At 40.4% G+C, this 24,510-nt stretch overlaps 1 protein-coding gene and 1 pseudogene across 3 annotated transcripts; one reads left to right on the top strand and one right to left on the bottom strand.

The window, feature by feature from the left end:
- Window positions 1-25: 25 nt before the first annotated feature.
- C1QTNF3 (C1q and TNF related 3) lies at window positions 26-24,293 on the top strand. 3 transcript variants are annotated; one of them, XM_059916195.1, is made up of 6 exons: window positions 26-196; window positions 6,205-6,316; window positions 8,414-8,568; window positions 13,024-13,153; window positions 20,506-20,605; window positions 22,163-24,293. In XM_059916195.1, exons 1-6 carry the CDS (start codon window positions 113-115, stop codon window positions 22,320-22,322), a joined length of 741 nt encoding a protein of 246 aa, XP_059772178.1. In that variant the 5' UTR covers window positions 26-112; the 3' UTR covers window positions 22,323-24,293. The 3 variants fall into 3 exon arrangements, with proteins under 3 accessions (XP_059772178.1, XP_059772177.1, XP_059772176.1); XM_059916194.1 differs by having other exon boundaries at window positions 26-376; XM_059916193.1 differs by having other exon boundaries at window positions 26-415.
- On the bottom strand, window positions 16,755-16,854 carry LOC132364166 (U6 spliceosomal RNA; annotated as a pseudogene).
- Window positions 24,294-24,510: the final 217 nt, after the last annotated feature.

The raw sequence follows: 24,510 nt of genomic DNA, 5'->3' as shown, positions 1-24,510 counted from the left end.
CGCCTGGCCGGCTGCAAGTCTCATCTCCAGCCCTGGCACTTGCCAGAAGAGACCACGGCACCCGGAGCCCTAGCCGTCTTCTCCGGGAGGCTCTGTGGCTCTGTTGAGAATCATGCTCGGAAGGCAGCTCGTCTGTTGGCACCTGCTGGCTTTGCTTTTCCTCCCTTTTTGCCTGTGTCAAGATGAATACATGGAGGTGAGCGGAAGAGCTAATAGAGTGGTGGCGAGAATAGTGCAAAGCCATCAGCAGACTGGCCGTAGCGGCTCCAAGAGGGAGAAAGTGAGAGAGCGGAGCCATCCTAAAACTGGGACTGTGGATAATAACACTTCTACAGACCTAAAACCCCTGAGACCAGATGAGCTACCGCACCCCGAGGTAGATGACCTAGCCCAGATCACCCCATTCTGGGGCCAGGTACTCAGAATTCTCTTTTAAGGATTACTGTCAAAGCTTAATGAGTGTTGTTGTTTTTGCTCTTTTTTCAGCTATGATTCTTAGGCTCGATGCTTTCCAGAAGTTGGCTGAGCTGCTTGTGGGTCTGTCTCCGGGTTGCTGTGGGATACTAGGGACGAGGCTGGTCTGTGTTAGAAAATCAGCAGAGGTAGCGCCGATAGACTGAGATAAAGAGGGGCCACAGCTGCCCCATCAGAAAGGGGAGCAGGGACAGCCAGCCCTGCTCTGCTGTGATTTGGTTTCTTTCTTGCTCTGATGATGCGGAAAGGAGGAGAGCTGACCTTTGCAGATAGATCATTAGAGATAATCATCTGCAGATCGTAAGTTGGACTTCGTCAATTCTTCCCAGCAGAGAGAAGCTGCCCTTTTGAGTTTTTCATTTGATTTGCGAGTTTACTGTGACATTTCATGCCAGGCTTGGCTATTTGATTTATAGCACTCTAGGTTGCTAAGTCTCTACGTTCACTCTGTTTAAAAAAGGACCAAAGAGTTAAAACAAAAACACACTGTGTTTAAAATGCAGACTTGATTCTGTTGTATGATTTAATGCCTGATAATCACAGAGGACTTGTGTAAGATGCTGAGTATAAGCACAGCATCTAAGGAAAAATCTTTAACTCTTTCAGGGTAGTACGGGAGTGAGTTAAGGTTTCAGTGTAGTGAATGGCAAATTGATGAGACTCATTTTAATTGAAAACATTAAGAACAGGAAGAAACAGGTTTTCAAGTATGTCTTTATTATTTTTTTAATTAAAAAATTTTAATTGAGGTATAATTGACATATAACATTATGTTACCTTCAAGTGTACAACATAAGGAAGAAGCAGATTTTGATTTGCCTTCTAGGTATCAAGCATGCTGAAATCAGATGAGGGGCAAGGGGAGTTATTCTGAATTATATGATCTCTGTGTTTTCTTTAATTAAACATTGTTTTAAATTTATTTTATTTATTTATTTTTGTCTGCATTGGGTCTTCGTTGCTGCACGCGGGCTTTCTCTAGTTACGGCGAGTGGGAGCTACTCTTTGTTGCTGTGCGCAGGCTTCTCATTGCAGTGGCTTCTCTTGCTGCGGAGCACGGGCTATAGGTGCGCGGACTCAGTAGTTGTCGCTCTTGGGCTCTAGAGGGCAGGCTCAGTAGTTGTGGCACACGGGCTTAGTTGCTCTGCAACATGTGGGATCTTCCCAAACCAGGGATTGAACCTGTGTCCCCTGCATTGGCAGGCGGATTCTTAACCACTGCGCCACCAGGGAAGCCCTCTGAATTATATGATCTTTGAACAAATAAGTTTTACTACAAGAATTGACTGCTTCTATGAGTTGAATAGGCCCTGACAAAGTCCATGCAGCTGAAACCTAAACCCCTCTGACCACAGATCGAAAGTTTGCGTTGAGACTGGTAATGTGATCAGACCAAGATCACAGGCAGAAGCAGCTGTAGATCGGGGACAAACCTGGGACTTCTAACTTGACCACAAATGCAGTTGCCCAAACTATTCTGTGGGGCCTGGTCAAGAAAAAATTGCTCCTTTGCAGAGCCGTAGAAGAAATGATAACCTCTAAATCCAATCCTGCTTTTTGAAAGCCGCTTTTAGAGATTGTTCTTTCATCTGACAATCTTTTGGCTGAAGAGTGAGTAATACTCATTTGTGTTTTTCTCAGTGGTAAAGGTATTTGTGCTTTTGTCCAAGCCTTGATCTGGACTTTCTACTTCAAAAAATGGGCTCTTTGCTGGATCCTTCCTGGTCATGGCATGTGAGCCCCCAGAGGCAGCAGAAGGCAGATGTAGGCTGTCATCGGTCATCAATTCTTGACAGGCCCCTGAAATCCAAATTACATTTCTCTTCCGCCCCAACTTCTAGTGCCTCTAGGCATCTAGCATGTTGAAATCAGGTGAGGGGGAAAAGAAGCCACTTTCTGAGGTTTCTTTTTTTTAAGCCGGGGGGGGGGGTTGCTTTCCAACTCCCTTGGTTTCCTGAAGTATTTCCAAACCAGCCCCCAACAGGAGATAGTGAGGAGATTTAGCCACTGATATTCTAGAGGTTTCAGTACAACTCTCTGCCGGTGGATATGGAGACCCACATTGAATTTAGGATTGTTCTGTGTTCTTCCCTCTTGCCTCACTTCCCACACTGCTTCTTTTCTTTTAATCCTCCTTTTCCCTCATTCATTCCTTTACCAATTGTTTCCTGTGCTTCTACTATGAGTCATATTTTAGGATGGGGATAAATACACTCAAGCTTCTCTCTCTGAACAATGCTGAAGGGCTCTAGTGGGGATAAATCAACAGGTAATTAAGTACCATGTGATAAACAAAGTAAAGGCACAAAAGACTGTTGGGGGAAAAGGGTCAGAATGGTGGTGGCCGCTGAGTCAGATCTCAAAAGATGAGATGAAAAGGGTGGGCATCCCCGGAAAAAATAAAATAAACAAATATGCACCACAGCAAGAGCCTTGAGGGAGGCTTGAGGAGTGGGTGTGGCTGGAGAGCCGGGCTATAGGAGGAAGACACCAGTGATTTTAGTGCCACCTGATGGATTCCGTTGGCCAGTGAAGAAGCTTAGACCTTATTTTGCCAGCAAAATTTTGTTTGTTTGTTTGTGCATAGCAGGGCAGTGAGGTGATCAAGTGTGTGTTCTAGAAAGATGACTCTGGCCATAGCATTTGTGTGGAGCCATGTAGAGGTGGGCTGAGCAGACCTGCACTCTCTTTTCCTGGCATCTTCTTCTCTGTAGCTCTTCATTATTCACCTTTATCCAGCTCCTCTCCTCTTCCTGGACACCTATCTCTCCCTCTTCCACTTCCCTTCACCTTCTTTCTCTTCCCTCTTCCTTAAGTTAAGGAAGGAGCTGTGGACTGTCTTTCCTGAAGTCATCTCCCAATAGTAGAGCTTCATTCTCAGTAGCTGCCCCTAGGCCTCCATCTACAAAATGGATGGAACTTGTCTTAGGGACTTTCTTCCTCCCATGCTGTCCATTTGCATGAACTTGGTGTTCAAATGTGACCTAATTTGGGGAAAGGAGTTGATAAACTTAAGAGGGTGATATAGAGAACTACCTCGAACATCATTTTCCCTTACCTGGGAGAAAACTTCTCAATGAACACATCCTGTCCAACTTGTTCTAAGGCTCATGAACATGGTTCCATTTGACTGAACTCTGAAAGACCAGGCCAGAGGGAGGACCATGTTGTGAAATGTCACAGGACAGTTCTCAGGAAGGGGCCCACTTAATGACCAGAAGTCTCTCCCTGTTTTGGCGGCAGTGCTATGCTCTCAAAGTGGTTGGGTATGCACCCCATCTCCTGGCGCTAACGCCTCATACCCAGACACTGGATTTCAAAACAACATCTTTCTAAGTCACCATTTGAGGCTTTGGGAAAGACTTCAGTGTCCTTGTTTGCATTATAGAGCTGGAAAGAAAATTCATGACCATCTTTACCCTATCCTCTAATTTAGTGGACAAGAAAAATGATGTCTGGGAGAAAGTGACTTCACAAAAGTCACACAGACCTATGATGGGAGTTCTGGTTCCAGTCAACTTCTCTTTCTGACATTCTTAGCATCTCAGTTTTTCAATTCTATTTTTAAACAAATGGTTCCACTTCAGTACTTTCCCTCCCTCCCCACCCTTCTCCTTCCCTAAAATTTGTTATTGGCAGAGCTTAGGATTTCTTGGAGCTTAAACAGCTGTATTTCATATTAGCAAAATCATACCAGGAAATTACAGAATACCTATTTCTCAGATTGCATCTTTGGATTAGAAGGTGGGGTGGTGCTGTGATGTCTGACTTTCCAAGTGTCTGAAATCCCTTGTCTCAGACCAATTGCTTTCACTGATTTTCTTTTCCTCTGCCAGTTTTATAAAAGGTTTTCATAGACTCCCATACCTGTCCAAGGTTGGGTCTGGGGGACAGAAGACTAGACGAGGAGATTGCTCCAAATCCTAGCTACTGAAAACTTGAGATTGAGCTCTGAGCCATTGTAGGCAATTGCTTGGACTACAGATGCTGTACTGCATTTTTTTCTTAATAGCTAGGTGGAAACCTGTAGGAAAAAAGAATGAGAGTAAGGAAAAAAGCCCAAGCTTATTTCTTTGTTTGTTTGTTTTAATTTAATTTAATTGTTTAAGTAATTTTTATTGGAGTATAGTTGATTTACAATGTTGTGTTAGTTTCTGCTGTACAGCAAAGTGAATCAGTTGTACATATACATATATCCACTCTTTTTAAGATTCTTTTCCATGGCCATGACAGAGTATTGAGTAGAGTTTCCTGTGCTATAAAAGTCTAGAGGTGTAGCAGTGTGAAGCCTTGATCCATTGTTCTGCTTGGATTTCTAATGATAGAGAAAACTTCAATTTTGAATGACTTCTTCCTCCCTCCCTTTCTCCCTTTCTGTCTCTCTCTCGTCCTTCCTCTCTCACCCCATCCTTTCCTTTTAAAAAATGAATCCCTTAGCAACAGTATGCTATTTTCAAAAAACTTTTGAATTATAATTGGTGTCGAGGAAAGTTTCCACGAGTCTTTTGTAAGCTATCATTAAAAGTTGCCAGTTTAGGGGACTTCCCTGGTGGCACAGTGGTTAAGAATCCACCTGCCAATGCAGGGGACACGGGTTCGATCCCTGGTCTGGAAAGATCCCACATGCCACAGAGCAACTAAGCTTGTGCGCCACTACTACTGAGCCCGCGTGCCACAACTACTGAAGCCCACATGCCTAGAGCCGGTGCTCCACAACGAGAAGCCATCGCAATGAGAAGCCCTTGCACCGCAACGAAGAGCAGCCCCTGCTTGCCACAACTAGAGAAAGCCCGTGCACAGCAACGAAGACCCAACGCAGCCGCAAGTAAATAAATAAATTAAATAATTTTTTAAAAAAGTTGCCAATTTAGAAGAGACTCCAAATTTTATGAGCAACTCTAACTCTTCTGCCATTCAACTTCTGCCAAATCCCTAGCTCCTTGACAGTAAGCACAAGTTTTTTAGAAATTTATCATTGAATAAAGAAGCGTTGAACTGAGTGTCCTATTTGAATACATTTAATATCCATTAAGTACTCATGAAATCTCGGTTCAAATAATGCGTTAATCACTTTAAATTTTCAAGTGGAATATGAAACAGAACAGCATGTTAAAGGTGGAAGTTTAAAAAAAGGGAGTTAAAGTTGTTTCAGGATGTAGATAATTAATAAGAATTTATTGGACTAATGAATCCTTTCTTTCCTTAATTTTCTAAGGCAGTTTATGTGTGTTGTGATACAATTCAGAATTTCTAAGAACTCTTTACCCAGTATCATGAGTATAGATAGACTTAATAACTATATTTGAGGTTGGTAATTTTTATCATTTGAGGGTCATCTACTCAATCTAGCTACGTCTGAGACTACTGGCAGTTGGAAAAGAAAGGGAGCTTTCTCTTTCTGAAGGAGCTTTCTCTTTTCCTGTAGCAGCAGGAACATACTTCCCAGAAACAGCCCCCATCCTCCACTCCCACTCCCACTTTCCAAAGAGCCTGTTCTTCTAGTGACTCTCCTGTTTCCTTTGCCTTCTGATCCTCACCTCACCTTAGCTACTCCCTGACTCCTTTGCCATTGACATTAGATGACATAAGTCACCCCACACTTTCTTTTCTGATGTTGTTGTAGGCTGTTTGGAATTAAGCTTACCTAAAGGCTGTGGCCAGAGGAAGCTCAAAAGTTCTAATTACTCACATGTACCTTTTTCTGAAGCTTCTCTTTGTATTTTTTCAAAGTCTCCACAAACTGGAGGACTGCCCCCAGACTGCAGCAAGTGTTGTCATGGAGACTACAGCTTTCGAGGCTACCAAGGCCCCCCTGGACCTCCTGGTCTCCCTGGCATTCCAGGTAAGGATGAGAGAGATGCGTTGTTTCCAGTCTAATTGCAGACTGTGCCAAAACAGGAGCCAGGGGTGAAGCTCAGTGAGTTGGAATCACTTGTGTGTGATCCAAGGCTTATGCATGGAAAATCCAAAAGACAGTTGGGTGGGGAACTGGGCTTATTGAGTTAATGAGGTGGAACTGTATGAACTATAGTATTTATTATCCATACTGCTTGCAGAATCCCACAGGCATTAGGCATGCTGGGGCCCCAGCTTACAGGCCAGGAGGCCCTTCCCCAGCGTGGAGTCTGGAACCACTGGAGCTTAACAGGTTTATACTCTTGTTTCAGTGTTTCTGCCACCATGTGCTCCATACAGCGCACTAGATCTAGGCTTCAGGGGATTTGGGAAGTGAGAGTGGGGAGGAGAGCTTGCTGGTCTAGGATATAGTCATCTTCACAGTCTCTTTTACTGAGCTACACATCTTTCTGTCTGATTCTAGGTCTAGCTGAGTTTTTCTTCACTTAACCCCCAGGTCCTTCCATGCTCAGCTGTCTCTCAGTTGACCTTCATGCCTCTCTTGGACTCATGGGGACATTTTTGGGCTCCAGCACCATATGGTGGCACGGGGCATGCTGTAGAGCTCCACTGGGTCCCTCTAGACCCACTGTTCAGCCATCTCTACTACTGAGTGGCACCCCAGACATGGATCATTTGGGGAACTTGCTAGTCTCCTGGGGCAGCCAAGGAAAGGGCAGCCCAGGTGCCCTCTGTCCCAGGACCTCCAAATCTATCTGGGGGTTTAACTGACTTTCTTGTCTCCAGGTCAATTCCTGGGGATAGAACTTTTTCTCAGGGTTTGGCAAATGTCTGCTTGCTCTTCTCTGACTTACTCCCACTGATGTTAATGTTTAACAAATGAGGTTTAATTTTTCTTAATACTTTTGAGTGGCTTCTCAAATGAAACCAAATTTAGAATGAGAAAGTGCTCTGTTAGACTTTATGATCAGTAGCTTGGAATCTATGTCACTGAACATCAAGGGCAGCAGGCAGCCGGTACAGTGATTACGGGTAGGGGACTTTCAGATTCCACTAAAATCTTCTTAGGTCTAAACTCTTCTGAGGTCACAGGACAGGCTGGCCTTGGCTACGTGCTTCCCATCAGGAACAGTTTTGTCACTAGCACATTAACTTGTAAACCCAGTCAAAGTTCATTAATCTGGAAAAATTGCAAGCTCGGTATGAAACCTGACCAAAGGTGGCACACAAAATAAACAACAAAAGGGCCTGGAATTCAACAAATATAAAAATAAAGGGAGAGGTGTAGAAATTATCTCTTAGCAAAGGAGAGCGAAGAGTTGAAATCATTATCCAAGTCTTGCTTTCAAGATTACTGTAATAATTTTTTATCAATGATTTTACTTTTCCTCCAGTTATAAAAGTAGTTCGTGTTCTTTGTAGAAAATTTCAAAAATGCAGAAAAGTGTATAGAATGACACAAAAATCATTTGTGCTTCATCCACTTAGAAAAAAATAAACCACTGCAAAATATTTTTATGTAATTTGTTCTAGTCTTTTTCCCCTTTGGATAAAACATGTACATATTTTATATTATATTACATATATATATATACACATATACATAGTATCATGCTATCACTATTGATTGATTCATAACCTTTTTTATCTAAAAATATCATGCTATTAAATATTTTTCTTCAGCATTCTTTTTTTGTGACTATATAACATCATTTACTGGGATGTACCATTTTTTAATTTAGCCCTTTCAGTATTGATGGACATTTAGGTGGTTTCAAATCTTTGCTATTATAAAGGATGCTTTATAATGTCTCAATGCAATTTTTCATCCAAGTCTTGCTTTATAGGAAAAACAGGCTTTGGAGCCTGGAGCCTTAAGAGTATCGAAGGCTGTTTTCAGCGTCCCATTTAAAAGTGATCCCATCCAATGATGTCACCATGGTTGTGTTTGAGCTTGTTTCAAATGGTCCCCTTTTACAATTAAGTCTGTGCATTTTTGAAGAAAGGAGCTGCATTTGTATAAAAATAGATGGTGAGTATGAGTGACTGGTCTTTCTCATGTGATGATGTCTGGTTGTTTAAGGAAACCATGGAAACAATGGCAATAACGGAGCCACTGGCCACGAAGGGGCCAAAGGAGAGAAAGGAGACAAAGGTGATCTGGGGCCACGAGGGGAGCGCGGGCAGCATGGCCCCAAAGGAGAGAAGGGCTACCCGGGGATCCCACCAGAACTGCAGGTAAATCGTCTTGGCGTGTCTCCAGATGACCCTCAGGGTCCAGGAATCAGAAGGCTTGAGTGCTTCTTCATCCTCAGTGTTGAGTAAACCTGTCTCAGTTTGTTCATCTCCACCACAGGGTGTTTGCAGAAGACCTATGCTGTCAATGTGCTTTGAAATCATTCTTAGGGAGAAATGTATGAAGGGTGAAATTCAACACCCTCATTAGACCAAATACAAAGCAACCCTGAACATCAGCTAATCTCCATTTTCCAAATGAGGAGATAATGTTCAATAAAAAGGTTTTTGGCGACTCGAATATGTAAACTTTTAGATGCATAAAATATTATTAAGTAGATATTTGACCATTCCATTTATTTATCAATTTTTTTTAACATTTGCATATTTAAATTACATGTATGATATTAATATACAAGTAATTCTATCAAATCAGATTTCGTGGCATTAATTTTTATTAAAGCTTTTCTTATCAGTATCTTCTTTATTACTGGAGGCATTTTATTTTGAGTCATGAGACCATATTCATTTCAGCTTAAAGTTTTTTAAATTCATTTATGAGGCTATCACTGGACATTTTATCTCAAGCCCACTACCCATTTATCTGTTCTTTTTTTTTAATATATAAATTTATTTATTTATTTTTGGCTGTGTTGGGTCTTCATTGCTGTGCATGGGCTTTCTCTAGTTGTGGAGAGTAGGAGCTACCCTTTGCTGCGCTGCGCTGGCTTCTCTTGTTGCGGTGGCTTCTCTTGCTGTGGAGCACGGGCTCTAGGCGCGCGGGCTTCAGTAGTCGTGGCTCTCAGGCTCTAGAGCACAGGCACAGTAGTTGTGGCGCATGGGCTTAGTTGCTCTGTGGCATGTGGTATCTTCCCGGACCAGGGATTGAACCCGTGTCCCCTGCACTGGCATGCAGATTCTTAACCACTGAGCCACCAGGGAAGTCCCCCATTTATCTGTTCTTTATTTCTCTTTTAAGTGATCTTCAAAATTCTTGTTGTCAGTAACACCTAAAACTTGCAAATGTGAGATGTGAGGTTAGGTCACACCAAGAAAATTACTGTCTGGATTATTTATTTATTTATTTATTTGGCTAATATTTTTAAGATGGATTCTTCCAAGGCACTCCTATCAACATTGAAAACTAGCATTTTTATTGCTTGTTTCTGGCCGGTATGTGTTCCTGAAACAGTAACTAGTGATTAAAATTAAGTAACTGAGAGAACATACTGATGGAATAAAGTTCATATTTTAAGGCAAGACAAGAAAAATTTAAACATAATTTTTTCTCTGCCCATTTGGGCCTCCTCCCTCCCCTCTAGTGTGCGTTGTGCATCTGCATTATGCATTAATCAGACCTCCCCAATGGCAGAAATAACTGCTCAACCATAAAGATCAATTTCTCTTCTTTTGATGCCAGACATGTAACTCCTTAGAAGATAACATTACTTACTTACAACTTTATTAATGTTACTAGCTATATTACTTGTATTCTGCCTATTTTATAAGATTATTTTTTCTTTCATTACCAGTATGTGACTGAGCCTGCAATAAAAATAATGATGACTAGGGGACTTGAAACAATTGACCAAATATATAGTTCTGTAAGATCAATGATTGTTAATAGTGTAACTCTAGATATAGGAAGAAGCAGCAAGAGGGAGCCATTTCCTGAACCGTAACAGATTAGTAACACAGGTGGACCAGAGGCTTTTGGCTACTGTTAACTGGGTCTGGTCCAGTAATAGCACATGGAGTGTCCTATCAAGGAAATCCTCACCTGACCTGGGAATGAGCATTCCTAGTGCAGTGGGATAATTGGTCACAAAATGCCTCCCAAACCTTGGTTGAAATTAAGAACAAAAGGGAGGGGATTGTAAAATAAAGCATGTTGCCCACCATCCAGTTCTATAAGAACCAAGTCATTAGGCACTGCAGTCGCTGACTTACAATAAATACACTGTGAAAGGAATTCAGGGCGAAGATCAGGATGAGGCATTTTGTGGTCTGGGAAAACTGACAGAACTGGCCCTCAGACAATTAAATCTTTTCAGGAGAGAAATTTATGAACTCAGTTTCTTGCATCTTACCATTACTTAGAAAAGCACTAAAACCATTAACTAAGATATCTGTTCCCTGTGAATAGCAGTAACCTTCTACCAAGCTGCATGTACCCCTTCACCAAAATCACATATATACTGGTTTCTCCCCCTAACCCCATACCTCTTCAGAACAGTCCTCAGAGCTTTCTGAAAGACTGTCCCCTGGGTTATAATCCTCAGGTTGGCTCTAATAAAATTTTCCAATTTCTGTCTTTGATTATTGATTAATATTTTCATGGACAGTACTATAACACGAGAAACTTTTAAAGAACTATAAGGTACAGCAACTCTATCTGAAATATCAGTGGGGGAAAACTTTACCCTTTATTTGGGCACATGTGGTAGTTGTTTGACCTTGGATAAAGTCCATCATTTTGGGGGGAATCAAGTTATTTTAAGGGTAAACTAAGAGTTCCTGTGTGTTACTCAACCTGCTTTTGTGGTTTCGTAACGTCTTTTTTTTTCGTAACTTTTTAATGACTGCTACCCAACAATTTTAGCAACCTGCGGTCTGTGTGCCAGTATAAATTTACAAAGAAAAGGAGACAGATGCCATCGCCCAAGTTATAGGTACCTAATAAGATGGATGGCTCTCAAAGCTAGAAACTAACCCAAATCTGTGAATGGTTATATCCTAGTTAAGGGGCCTTGTAGTAGCCAGTTTAATGGAGAACACCTGGGCAATTATTACATTTGCTCCATCAGCTTTTTAACCCTAAATCCACATTACGGTTATTAGGGAGAACTAAACTAGAACTAAACTTTCACATGTTTTGAAGGAGACATTAAAGTGGAGACAAGATTGGTCCCGGGCAGATTGTAACGGAGAGTGACTTCCGGCCCCTTCATCCCCATTTCTAAATCTCTTCCTCCGTTGTCACCCCTTCTTCATCCTTCTGTGTCCAGTGCCCTCACGCAGTCCTTCTGACTGCCCCCATCCTTTCTGTGTTGATTCTCCCAGGCCTGCCTCCCTGCCCACACCCCAAGTCTTCCAGAACTTCAAATTATTTGCTCTCTCCTCTCTCACCCCTCTCCCTTAAAACTTCCATTCATTCAAGACGGATAATCCCAGCAAGTTAAAGAATTTATTGATCTAATTCGCACTCAGTTTCAATGACTCATTTGGACAGGGGACTGGCATTGACTTTCAAATGTGACTCTCCAATGGTGGTACAATTTTCGAGTGTGGGCTATTCCCATACCACCAAGCAATTCTCCAACACCAGCTGGATGTCCTACAATTCAGCTCACTTCTGACACTTAAGAGCTCAGTCCTTCAACACTGCCCCACCCTTCCCCTACTTTAGGCGCCAATCCAAGTCCAGCTTATCACCTGTGCTTCTGTCGTCCAATGACCCCCTCCTTGGGTTTGATTAATTTACTAAAGCCGCTCACAGAAGCACTCAGAGAAACATTTTACTTACTTGCTCACCAATTTATTATAAATGGATGTAACTGAAGAACAACCAGATGGGAGAGATGCATAGGGCAAGGTATGGGGAAAGGGGACTGAGCTTCCACTCCCTATCTGAGAGCGCCACTCTCCCCAAATCTCCATGCGTTCACCAACTGGGAAACTCTCCAAAACTTGTCCTTTGGGTTTTTATGGAGGCTTCATTGCTTAGGCAAGAGTAATTAAATCACTAGCCATTGGTGACTGATTCTCTGTCCAGCCCCTATCTCTCCTCTGAGGAGGTTTGGGGGCAGGGGCTGGGAAGGGGGAGATGGGGGAGGATTGGGAGTTCAAAGCTCTCTAATCACGTGGTTGGCTCCACAGGCAACCAGACCCTCCTGAGGGGCTTTTCCAAAGTTACCTCATTAACATAACAAAAGACACTTTGATTGTCCTCAACACTTAGGAAATTCTGAGGATTTTAGGAGTTCTCTGCCAGAACTGGGGGCGAATACTAAACATATATTTATTATAAATCATAATATCACAGGTGTCTTTTATGGAAAAAATAACACAGGGCACACAAAGTTTAAAAGTTGGCTGCAGGACTTTTCGGATCCTTTAGTATATGCTAATGGGCATTTAATAGCTATATGTGGAAGATTTCATCCAAATTTGCCAGTATTATTTGATAATAGAATTTTAATATCTCAGAAAGCACTTTAAAGTCTAATGTTCATTGAAACACATGCTCAGAACTGTTTGTTGATATATATTTTTAATGATGCATAGCATAAAAATGTTAGAAATCACCATGATTTATTTAATGTTTCTCCACAGATTAATGCTTAAATTATTTCCAATCTTGCTGTTACAAATATTGGTGAAATAAACTTACTTGTATCAAAACCTTATTCCTCTAAGATAAATTGCCTTTTAATTAACCACCAACTCTTTGCTTAGATTGCATTCATGGCTTCTCTGGCAACTCACTTCAGCAATCAGAACAGTGGGATTATCTTCAGCAGTGTCGAAACCAACATCGGAAATTTCTTCGATGTCATGACCGGTAGATTTGGGGCCCCAGTATCAGGTGAGAGGTAAAAATAAATGACTGGAATTATCAATTTAGCAACCAAGAGAAAGAAGGAAGGAAGTGGGGGAGGGAGGGAGGGAGGGAAGGAAGGGGGAGGGAACAAAGAAAGAAAGACCCTAAGGGAATTAAGAGTTCTTTGTGATTCTGGTTAAAACATATATATATATATATATGAAAAGACAGAGACATTTTAAAAAAAGATGATGACCATGGGCTACTTAGATTATTAACTCATTCAAACTAACCAAATAAACCTTAAGGGCATAGTTACCTCTGCCTTGAAAAGCCCTTATTCTCACAGTTTAAATGTGTCATAACTGAGTTCATCCCCTCTCCTTTGCCACCACCCCAAGGAAGGCCGTATCCTTTTTTAAAAACATTAAAAAAATTTGTTTTGAGTACTTCTGTATTCATTTCCTATTGCTGCTGTAACAAATTACTACAAACTAAGCTTAAAACAACACAAAATTATTCTGTAACAGTTCTGGAGGTCATTACTTCAAAATCAGTCCAACCGGGCTAAAGTCCAGGTATGGGCAGTGCTGGTTCCTCTGTAGAGCTCTAGGGCCTTGCCTCTTCCAGCTTTTAGAGGCTGTCACCATTCCCTGCCTATTGGCCACATCACCTCAATCTCTGCTTCCACTGTTACATCACTTTGTCTTCTCAGATTCTGACCTCCTTGGCTCTTTTATAGGGACAGAGTGATTATCCTGGGCCCACCTGGATAATCCAGGATAATCTCCCCATCTCAAAACCTTGAATTTAATCACACCTGCAAAACCTCTTTTGCCATATAAGGTAACAGTCACAGATCCTGGGGATTTTAGGACATGAGCATACATGGGGGCCGTTATTCAGTCCCCAACAACTTTCTTACTTTCTAGTGCCACAAGCTGCTTCAAGCTCATATTGCATTTTCCCCTGTCCTAGCTCTGGAAATACCCATTTTCCCAAGGAGTCCTGGTTCCTTTTATTGGAGAGTAGTATTTAGAAACCAAGACTTGGGTGCTAAATGTACTCATCGCTATTAGGAGGTCACTGCTTCTGGGTCCTGTCAATGGACAGAATTAGGAAATACACATGTATACTAATCATGCATGCATACATATCTGTATTTATTTTCCTACTATCTATCTATGTTGTGTGTTAAAAAACAAACAAAAAAACATGAGTTCATTCTGATACATCTGACTCAAATCCAGCACTACTGAGTTCATCCTAGTATTCTCTTTATTTATAAGTTCTTTCTTTGACAATGAGAACCCTGGCTCTCTTAATCTATAATATATTTACTTATCTGTTGAACCTTAGTATACAAATAAAGTAGTTAAAAAATTGCAAACCCGTGTGCCATGAGAAACAAAGTTACTGACTAGGGTGTAATATTTGTGTCCAATTTTTTAATTTTTACCATCCAGTCAAAACACTGTCTTTAAAAGTCCTTAGATCAACTTTTTCCTCCATGCCCTTCAGTTCTGTTACTTCATTTATTTGTAATACAGTTAGATTCATTTGTCATAATCTCATCTTGAGTTTCTCATATTCTAGTTGAGTTTTTAAAACTCTGCAAGGAGCAAAATTTATTCTTTGTGGTGTACAGTTCTATGGGACGAGTGCATAGAGATATATCTCCACCACCATAGTATCAAATGGAACAGTTCTTTCATCCCCCAAATTCCCTTGTGCTATCCCTTGGTAGTCAACCCCTGTGTACTCCAACCCCTGACAATGACTGATTGGTTTTCCATCCTTAGAATTCCAAAATGTCATATAAATGGAATTGTACAATGTATACAATATGTCTCTTACTTAGCAAAATTCATTTAACGTTTATCCATGTCTATGTATGAAGCAATAGTGTTTTCCTTTTTCTTGCTATGTAGTATTCTGTTGAATGGATGTATCAGTTTATCCACTCATGAGTTAAAGGACATTTAGACTATTGGTGAATTGACCCTTTATCATTATATAATGTTTCTCTTTATCCTTGATAATATTTCTGAAGTCTCCTATGTTTGATATATTATAGCTTCCCCAGCATTCTTTTGGATAGTGTTTTATATGTATATATATCTCCCAAATATTACAAATAAGCCAATCAATGAGCTTATTCTGTCTCCCACCTTCTCTCTTTCTTAATTTTTAACTTTTGGTGGTTGAATCATTTATACACTGTCAAGGTATAAAACAATTACATTTTAGTTTGTCAACATTATCCCCTCCTATGATTTGGACTTATCTTGCAGTTAAATATATTCAATGTTCACCATTAGTCATTTTGCCAAAGTTTCCCAGACATCTCTTTACTAGCTAAACTTTATCCTTTAATTTTCTCAAGAAAGCTTATGCCATCAGTATTCCCTGAGACTTCATATGCTCTAAACTGTTATAACCTTGGCTGCAAATAAAAACCTTGGCTTACTTTTTTTTTTTTTTTTTTTTTGGTCCTGTTTTCTGGCATTTGGTCTGGAGAACTCTGACATAGGTCTGAGTTTTTTCATCTTATAAGTGACAATCTTTCTGCTAGACTTCCCAAAGAATTCTTTCTCTATCTTCAAAGTCCAGTGAGTTTTCTAGAAGAAGTGTTAATCATTCTGGGTCAAATTTTCCTGCTGTGTCCTTTCAATATGTGTGTGTAAGCCTTCTTTTTGTCTGGGAAAGCTTCTTTGAATTATGTTTTGAAACATAAACAAAGTTTTTTCTTCTCGTTGTACTAAGGTGAGGTGGCATTGGGAGCAGTCTGACTTGTGTTAGGAAATTAGGCAAACGGGATATATTGTCTATAGAATATTTAAAAAGTGTAATAAAGCCAATTAAAGTTAGCTAGATTTTTTTATTAGCATAATAGGCCAGCAGTTCTAAACATGTCAGTGATAAAATACTCCTCCCCTGTGGGGTGGACCGCTCACAAGCATTCATTCCCCTGACCCCCTTCCCCTGCACCTTAGTACACCACTGGTTAACTTTTTTAAGAACTCCAAGTACACTTTATTTGTTTTGTTTTTAACTTTTCTTAGTCTGTCTTCTGTATGTATTATTTTCTCTAATCTTTTGGTGCTCTTTACTTCCATTTCATGTTGTTTGCTTTTTCTGTTTCTACCCTGCATATGCTTAAAATTGCATCTTCTGGGGTTAATTCTCCTTTTTGCTTCTTCCAATTTCTTCTGTCTTGTTTCTGTGATACTTCTTTTTTTTTTTTTTTAATGTTTTCTTTGTTTTACATTAGTCATGATGTCCTGGTTTTCAGTTCCTCCTCTTGTCTGGCCATTTCTACCATGGGTTTCTGCATTCTGTTTTACAATGTTCTTTCATAGAGGGATTTGCTTCATTAATATATTTCAAACCCATGATGGAATCTTTGCTTACATTTTTCATCTACCACATGATAACATTTCTTCTTGGTGAGTAATTTTTGTTCTTTTCTACTTTCTAAAATTAACTGATGGTTGAAGAATTGTCCTAGATCAGCTCTATGCAGTAGTTTCTTGGGGAAGGGGAGGGACCCCAGCACACTTCCAGGCTTGGTGGCTTGGTTGTTCCTTCCTTGCTGCCAGGGGACTCCCCATTTCTTTGTTTTCTTTCTTTCTTTTCTTTTTTTAAAAATACGGAACACTTCACAAATTTGCATGTCATCCTTGCACACGGGCCATGCTAATCTCTGTATCGTTCCAATTTTAGTGTATGCGCTGCTGAAGCGATCACTCTGCACTTCTTTTTTGACTGCCCCGCAGGGCTTGCCAGATCTTACTTCCCCTACCAGGGATCGAACCTGCGCTCCTGCAGTGGAAGCACAGAGTCCTAACCACTGGACCGCCAGGGAAGCCCCGCCACTTCTTTTAACTACAGCCGCTCTGTGTGTTTTCTCTGTGTGGCCACACTTCTCTGTCTCCCCAGACTGCACTGGGTCTAGGAAAACTTCTGAAACCAGCCTTGCACTTGCCAGTTCCTTTGCCTTTAGGAGCCTTATATTTGCTAGCAGATTCTGAGATCCGCCACTGCAGGATGGCTTTCCACACTTTCTGTACTTTATCTAGAAACCTTCTCCCCAAACATAACTTTTGCTTTATCTCAGCCCTGCTCACAGGAGCATCTTTTCAGCATCTATATTTCAGAGTGGCCCTTCTGCATCAGGGAGTGCATTTTTCTGGGCACTGTTTGAGATCTGCTGCCACTTGGCTTCCTCAAAACTCCTTGCCCTCCATGTTGCCTCCCCGTGACTCTGCCTGCTGTCAGTGACATGTGACAGCACTTAACTGATATTTTAAGTTTATTGATTTTTTTTTTGTCTCCTAGTTTTGCAGAGAATGGATACTTTTTTGGTGTTTGTTGTCAATTTTCCTTGTCTCTGTATATGGTATTGAGAAGGAAAAAAAAGAAAATTCTGATGGGTGCAGTGGCCATGCTAGATTTGTCACAAATGTTTTTTTTTTTTTTTCAAATTTATTGGTTGTGTTGGGTCTTCGTTGCTGCGTGTGGGCTTTCTCTAGTTGCGGCGAGCGGGGGCTACTCTTCATTGCAGTGCACAGGCTTCTCATTGCGGTGGCTTCTCTTTGTTGCAGAGCACGGGCTCTAGGTGTGCAGGTTTCAGTGGCTGTGGCACGTGGGCTCAGTAGTTGTGGCTCATGGGCTCTAGAGCGCAGGCTCAGTAGTTGTGGCACACGGGCTTAGTTGCTCCATGGCATGTGGGATCTTCTTGGACCAGGGCTCAAATCCGTGTCCCCTGCATTGGCAGGCAGATTCTTAACCACTGTGCCACCAGGGAAGTCCTGTCACAAATGCTTTTAATGTGTGCCTTGATTTATTTTTCTACCCAGCTGAAGTCAGAAATGAACTGACATATGAAGTGATAGAAGCAATCTTTCATCATGCTTCAATCAGCTTTAAATCTTCTTATGTGATTTTCTGCTCTGAAGGCTTATGTTATAATTTTCCTATAACTATTTTGTTGAACACTGTCTGTGCCACAAATTACATAGGTGCGTAGATATGCCCAATGAATGCTTCCATTGCTTTCAATGGCTTTATAATTGAAGCTCAAGGATTTAGTTGTTTTTTAGAATTCTCTTGGGCTAGACATAATTCAGACAATAACAACCATCATTTGACTCCCACTTTACTGTTTAAACCTCATCCAATAGGTTATAAAATGACCTTTTCATATTTTTTAACTCTGGGAGTGATAGGACAGAGAAGGCTGAATTCTACAATTATGTAGCACAAAGACTTGAAAACCAGAGTTCAAATGTATTGTCTCTGGTTTTAGTACCTTCCCTTGCAGAGGAAAGCCACGTGTGGATATAATATAGATTCACTTTTTTATTATATTTCCAACTCTATAGTCATTTCATTTATTCACCATTTGGTTTCTTAGTCTTTCTAAAATGCTTCTGCCTCTATTTTTTTATAATAGTCATCATTTTTTCTGGGAAAAGTAATATCTTTTTCTGTCATTTTGTTATTATTATTATTATATTTTATTTTTGGCCTCATTGGGTCTTCGTTGCTTTACACGGGCTTTCTCTAGTTGAGGCGTGTGGGCTTCTCACTGTGGTGGCTTCTCTTGTTGCGGACCACGGGCTCTAGGCGGGCGGGCTTCAGTAGTTGTGGCTTAATTGCTCTGTGGCATGTGGGATCTTCCCAGACCAGGGCTCGAACCTGTGTCCCCTGCATTGGCAGGCTGATTCTTCACCACTGTGCCACCAGGGAAGTCCCTTTTTCTGTAATTTTGATTCCCACTTTATCTTCTTGAGGCATTGAAAATTGTTGTGTGTGCATGTAATAAGAAGTTTTGTAAAATGTGAAAAACTGCACACATATAAATTACTTTCTTTGAGTCTCTAATTTCTATCTGCCTTTACTTTTCATCTGTGGACCAATTTTTAGGCATATGAATGGACATGACTCATTTTTATTTCATATCTTTTATTCTCAGCACATTGAATATGCAAGCCTGGCACTAAATTAAGCATAATCATACATCTTTATTTGGTTCAACTTGACTCAGAGGCAGATGGGTCAACATGGTAACCTCAGAGCTTCTATTTTACTTGATTGCACCTTTGGAAAACAGCATAGAATTATGTGGTGCTTTTTTTTTTTTTTTTTTTTAAGATGTTTCTGGGTTTTTCTTTTACAAAATCTACTATGGTCTGACTGTGTCCCCCTAAAACTCACTTGTTGAAAACCTGATGCCCAAGGTGATGGAATTAGGTGATTAGATCACATGAACTCCCATGAATGGGATTAGTGCCCTCATAGAAGAGGTCCCACAGAGCTCCCTAGCCCATTCTGCCATGTGAGGACACAAATGGAAGTCTGTGACCTGGAAGAGGGCCCTCACCTGGTCTTGGAATTCCAGTCTCCAGAGCTGTGAGAAATAAATTTTTGTTATTTATGAGCTACTCAGTCTGTTGTGTTTTGTTATAGCAGCTCAAATGGCTTAAGACAAGGCCATTAGTTTAAAAATGTAGCATGGAAATCAATAAGATTTTGATGATTTTTATTCATTCATCTTTCCAAAATGCACTATCAAAACCAAGATCATTTAGAGTTAGGAAGATTTTCCTTTTCGCTCATCTCTCTACTATTGGATTCTTCTTAATCTTTCAGTGAAGGTATTTTCTACACTGGCATTTAAAGTGTATCAAGTATATTAAGTTACTTTCAATTAGGAGCCCTAGACTCTTACAAGAAAACTAACATATTTTAAAATACGTTGGTCTTATTTTAATGAAAAGGATTCATATTTTTAGTAGCAAGTTCATGCTGCTGAGTCAGATTTGAATCTTTCTATTTATTGTACATAATTTCACCTACTTACAATGAATAGCATGAGAAATTGCTGGAGCTATTAGAACTGATGAACATTTCACTGTGCTACAGTACTTCCTTATCTCTGGCTAATGACAATGTTGCACTTGGGTCATTTTGTTAGGCCACAGAAGACCATGTGTGCCTCCATGCAGGGCTCTCTACTTTGTCCATATGTGTCCTGAGGAAGGTGTGAATGATGGTTAATCTAAACCTAGGGATGGGTTTATATACTTTGCACTTTTTTAGGGGCAAGGAGAGGCCATGAGATACAGCCAAATCCTGCCTTTAAAGACTTTGTATTCTTGTTAGGGAAACATGGTATACACACTGAGAAAGTCTCAAAAAAATTTAAAGCAGTTTGAAGGTGAGAGCAGGTAAAGGGACACTCATAGAAATAAAAGCCAAGAAGAACCTACATACCACGTAGAATAGCAACAAAAGTGTGAAGTCATGCAACATATCTCCCTGCTGTCTCCCAGTCCTCCATGTACAATAGTTAATATAAATGTGGATAATATAAATGTGGCCTCTTTCAGGCGTGTATTTCTTCACCTTCAGCATGATGAAGCATGAGGATGTTGAGGAAGTGTATGTGTACCTCATGCACAATGGCAACACGGTCTTCAGCATGTACAGGTGAGTGACCTTTTCTATCGTAGGTATCCATGCTGCCATTGTTCACTCAAAGGATGGCCAATGCCAGGAGGTATATGGGAATCAACAGAGACTGGCATAAACCTTGCTGTCGTTGAGAGCTCCCATGTACAATATATGGCCAGATTATCATTACTGTTTGGGAAGCAGTGAATCTGATAAACTTGAGCATAAGCAGGTTGATAAGAGGTCTTGAACTAATGACTAGCAACACTCCCCATAACTAATCATTTGTATTCTTTTCTCAACTCATTCTTTCTTTCCTTCCCTCTCAGTCTTTTCTTCTCCTTTCCTATTCTCCGCCCCTTTGCCTAGAGTTTAGCCCTTTTGATGGCCTTCTCTATCATCCTTGGAGCTGGCAGTTTAAGTGTTGGGAGTTGGTTTCCTTCTTTAGGCTGTGTTGTGTCTCTGATGTTTACCTTAGCAACCTGGCCCTTAGGCACCTTGGAAAAAAGTTCATTTAAAAAAGAAATATTGCAATTTGCTCTGATATAAGCTTAACATGTAGGGAAGAGAGGCCAACACCTTTCCCATAATTAAATAAATGGGTATTGCAAAACTCTGTGAAAAACTTCGTGGTTGTCGTCTTTTCTCGGTTATTTTTGATGACTTGTGGGGATTGCCATAGTTTTTTCTTTTGGACCCTGGCCTCTAGTAAGAGGCTTTGAAAAGCCAAAAGAGAAAAAGATGAGTTAGGTAGGTGAAATGCTGCAACAAAGAGATCCAGAATATTGTGGCTCGAACACACTAGAACTCAATTTTTCTTGGCCGGTTTCAGGTTGGGGAAGGATGGGGTGGAAAGGGTGGAGGAAGGAATTGTGTGGAGTTTGGAAGGAGGGTTGCTCCACCAGGTTTTTGAGGGATGTGGGCTGGTGAAAGCATTTCTGCCATCTATAAAACTGACTCCCAAATTCTCACATCATTGTCATTGCCACAGTCAGAAGGAGGAAAGAACAACAAGCTTGTGGACATTTTTATGCATCAGGCATTCTATTCCAAGTCATCACATTTTCCTAAATGTTTTGCTCTAGCATGACAGGCATCTCCAACTTTCAAGCCCACAATATCTGTTTCCTCACTGCTCTCTGCCTGACCATGAGCCAATGCAACATGTTTTAGTTTGCGTTATGGCAGCACCCTTCTTTAGAACCAAATTCTAAATTAGTTAAGGAGGACTGAACTGCTATAACATTGGTCCAAGGGCTTGAACATGATAGAAATTCCTTTTCTTCTCATGGCACAGTCTTCAAACACTCGGGCTTCAACAGATGGCTTCCAAGGTCGTGCTGGTCATTGTCATTAGCATTCCACACAGTCATAATGAGGAAGGAGCAGGGGGGCTGTTTGTGAGAGCTGTATTGGTGAATCCTACATATAAGTGGCACATGTCATTTCTGTTCACATGTCATTTAGAGAATTTAATCCCAGGACTATACGTAATTGTATGAGACTCCGGAAGAGAAGGGAGGACAGATTTGGGTAAAGAGCTGGCTGTTTACTGCAAAGACTAAGTCGTTGGTGCCTTTTTTTTCTTTCTAGTTATGAAACAAAGGGGAAATCAGATACATCTAGCAACCATGCAGTGCTGAAGCTGGCCAAAGGGGATGAGGTTTGGCTGAGAATGGGCAATGGCGCTCTTCACGGGGACCACCAGCGCTTCTCCACCTTTGCAGGCTTCCTGCTCTTTGAAACTAAGTAAAAGTATGAATAGACCAGCTCCACTTTTGGGAAGATTATAGCTGAGCTGGTATTGTCATGATCTGAGGGACTTTAGATTTGATGGTTCTACATGTTGTATTAAAACAATTTTTTATTGGTTACATTGTTAATCATACTACAGGTACATCAGTAATGCAGGATGACTCAGGAGCTCAGAAGAATAAACCACAAAACAGTCTTCCCAAGTGACCTTGACTAATATACCCAGTAACCTTTATCACTCCTAGGCACCTAAAAGAGAGTTCCCTTCTTGATACAGGTTGGAAATAATTGTTCCCATCACAGAAGTCATTTGCAAAGAGTTTTGGTGGCTCTAATAGCAACATTCAGGAACCCCTGAGGGTCTGGGTTCCTCATTCTTTACAACTTTTCAGAGAACAGGATGCAGTGATTATGATGGGGCCAAGGAAAGAATAAGGGGCACTTGCCTGGATCAAGGTACCAGAAATATTTGTAAAGTCTAGACTGGGAAGTAACACTTTGATCCAGTGGGTCAATATTCATGGATAAAGTATAGATATTTTTTAGTAACTCCAGATAGCTTTAAGATAGCAGAAGTATTCACAATGCTCAAAAATAATTGACTCCTCCTTTTTTTAATAAGGATAGTGCTATAATTAAATCTTGACTTCTAATGCCTTATATTTTTAGAAATAGAATTTTCCTGTGATCCAGAATTGGGCTTACCAGATCTGGATTATCAGATTGACTCTTTTCCTTTGCATCTCTTACATGACAGCAGAGCTTTGTTGACTTTGGCCTGCGGTGAGTGTAGGTCCATACAGTACGGATATAATCACCCACTTTTCTGTCAGCTTAGAAATTACCCTAATATACTTTACACACACTGACATGGCATATTTAAGGAGCTGTAAACCCAAACATATACAGCCAAACTAATGTATACAACATATAAGGGTATTTCACTTAGGAGACATATAATAAAATTGCTTAATCTTTTTTAAAAATAAAAATATATATGGGAATTGCCTGGTGGTCCAGCGGTTAGGACTCGGTGCTTTCACTGCCATGGTCTGGATTCAATCCCTGGTCACGGAACTAAGATCCCGCAAGCTGCATAGCGCAGCCAAAAATTTTAAAAATCTGTATATTAAAAAAAAATTTATGTGACTTCTTTGATTATCATATTTAATCAATATTCACAGAGCAGCTGTGCCACTTGACTTTTGCCTATACCTCCCCAAAAATCAATTCTCAAAGGATTAAATTTGTCACCAAAAAGATACTCATGAGAATGTGCCATAAGTTCTGATGACAGTACCCCAAATTGGTTTACTTTAAGCAAAGAATCATTGGAATATGCGTTTACCTTGATGTTGAATCATATTTAAAATGCACTACAGAGATGTTCATCTAACAAATATTACATAATGAATTCCCTTAGAAGTAATGAGCCCTTAATTTATTTTCTGTTACAATTTGAATTTCCACAAAGGATTTTTAACTATGAGTTTACTTGTATTGATTACCCCCTATAGCTAGAAGCAGAGATAATGAATTAGAGCTGCCCTTTTAGCTAATAATGTGTTCCACATTCATACCAGTCTTTGACCCTTTCCTTTTGATCTACAAATATTTTGAAACTCTTCCTGAATCCATATACAATGCTATTTTAAAGTGAATGGATGTTAGCTATAATGTGCTTGACTGGTAATGTTTTTGTGGTTTTGTGTATATTCTCCCTTTCCCACCCCACCTCGGTATAGGGTCATGGGGTTGAAGTTTACTCTTACCAAATGTCATAACTTTCCAGAAGTGCATTGACAATAGACAACTGAATATTGCATGTTGCCCAAAAGGACTTCATATCTAAAGAGCATGCATTATTAATAAAGTGACTTAGAGTAAGATATTGGCCTGGCTTTAGATAAAACTGAAGCAAGAAAACTGTAATAAGCATTATATGGATATAAACCCACTTTTGTTAAATGTACTGTTTTAGAATGTTTTTAATAAAGTTGAATAGTCATACAATTATAAGTCACTATGGTTTGTTAACACAAAGTTAAAATATTTTCATGCAGATGATGTAAACAGCCATACAATCAATGGTGTGGGCACAGAACAGGGTCACTGTCTACAAAAAAACTCTACTTTTCAGTTATTCTATTGTTCTAACTTCAACCCTCTGGGTCTTTAAGACTCCG

Source organism: Balaenoptera ricei, chromosome 3 (genome assembly GCF_028023285.1).
Source record: "Balaenoptera ricei isolate mBalRic1 chromosome 3, mBalRic1.hap2, whole genome shotgun sequence".
In the NCBI taxonomy this organism is placed as follows: Eukaryota; Metazoa; Chordata; class Mammalia; order Artiodactyla; family Balaenopteridae; genus Balaenoptera; species Balaenoptera ricei.
This window is presented reverse-complemented; position numbering and strand designations above follow the sequence as displayed.

What these genes read in the sequence shown, in the direction of transcription:
- C1QTNF3 (XM_059916193.1), top strand. Translation starts at nt 113, where the DNA reads ATGCTCGGAAGGCAGCTCGTCTGTTGGCACCTGCTGGCTTTGCTTTTC. An exon ending in TCACCCCATTCTGGGGCCAG is followed by an intron (nt 416 to 6,204) that starts GTACTCAGAATT and finishes ATTTTTTCAAAG; the next exon opens with TCTCCACAAACTGGAGGACT. An exon ending in GGATCCCACCAGAACTGCAG is followed by an intron (nt 8,569 to 13,023) that starts GTAAATCGTCTT and finishes CTCTTTGCTTAG; the next exon opens with ATTGCATTCATGGCTTCTCT.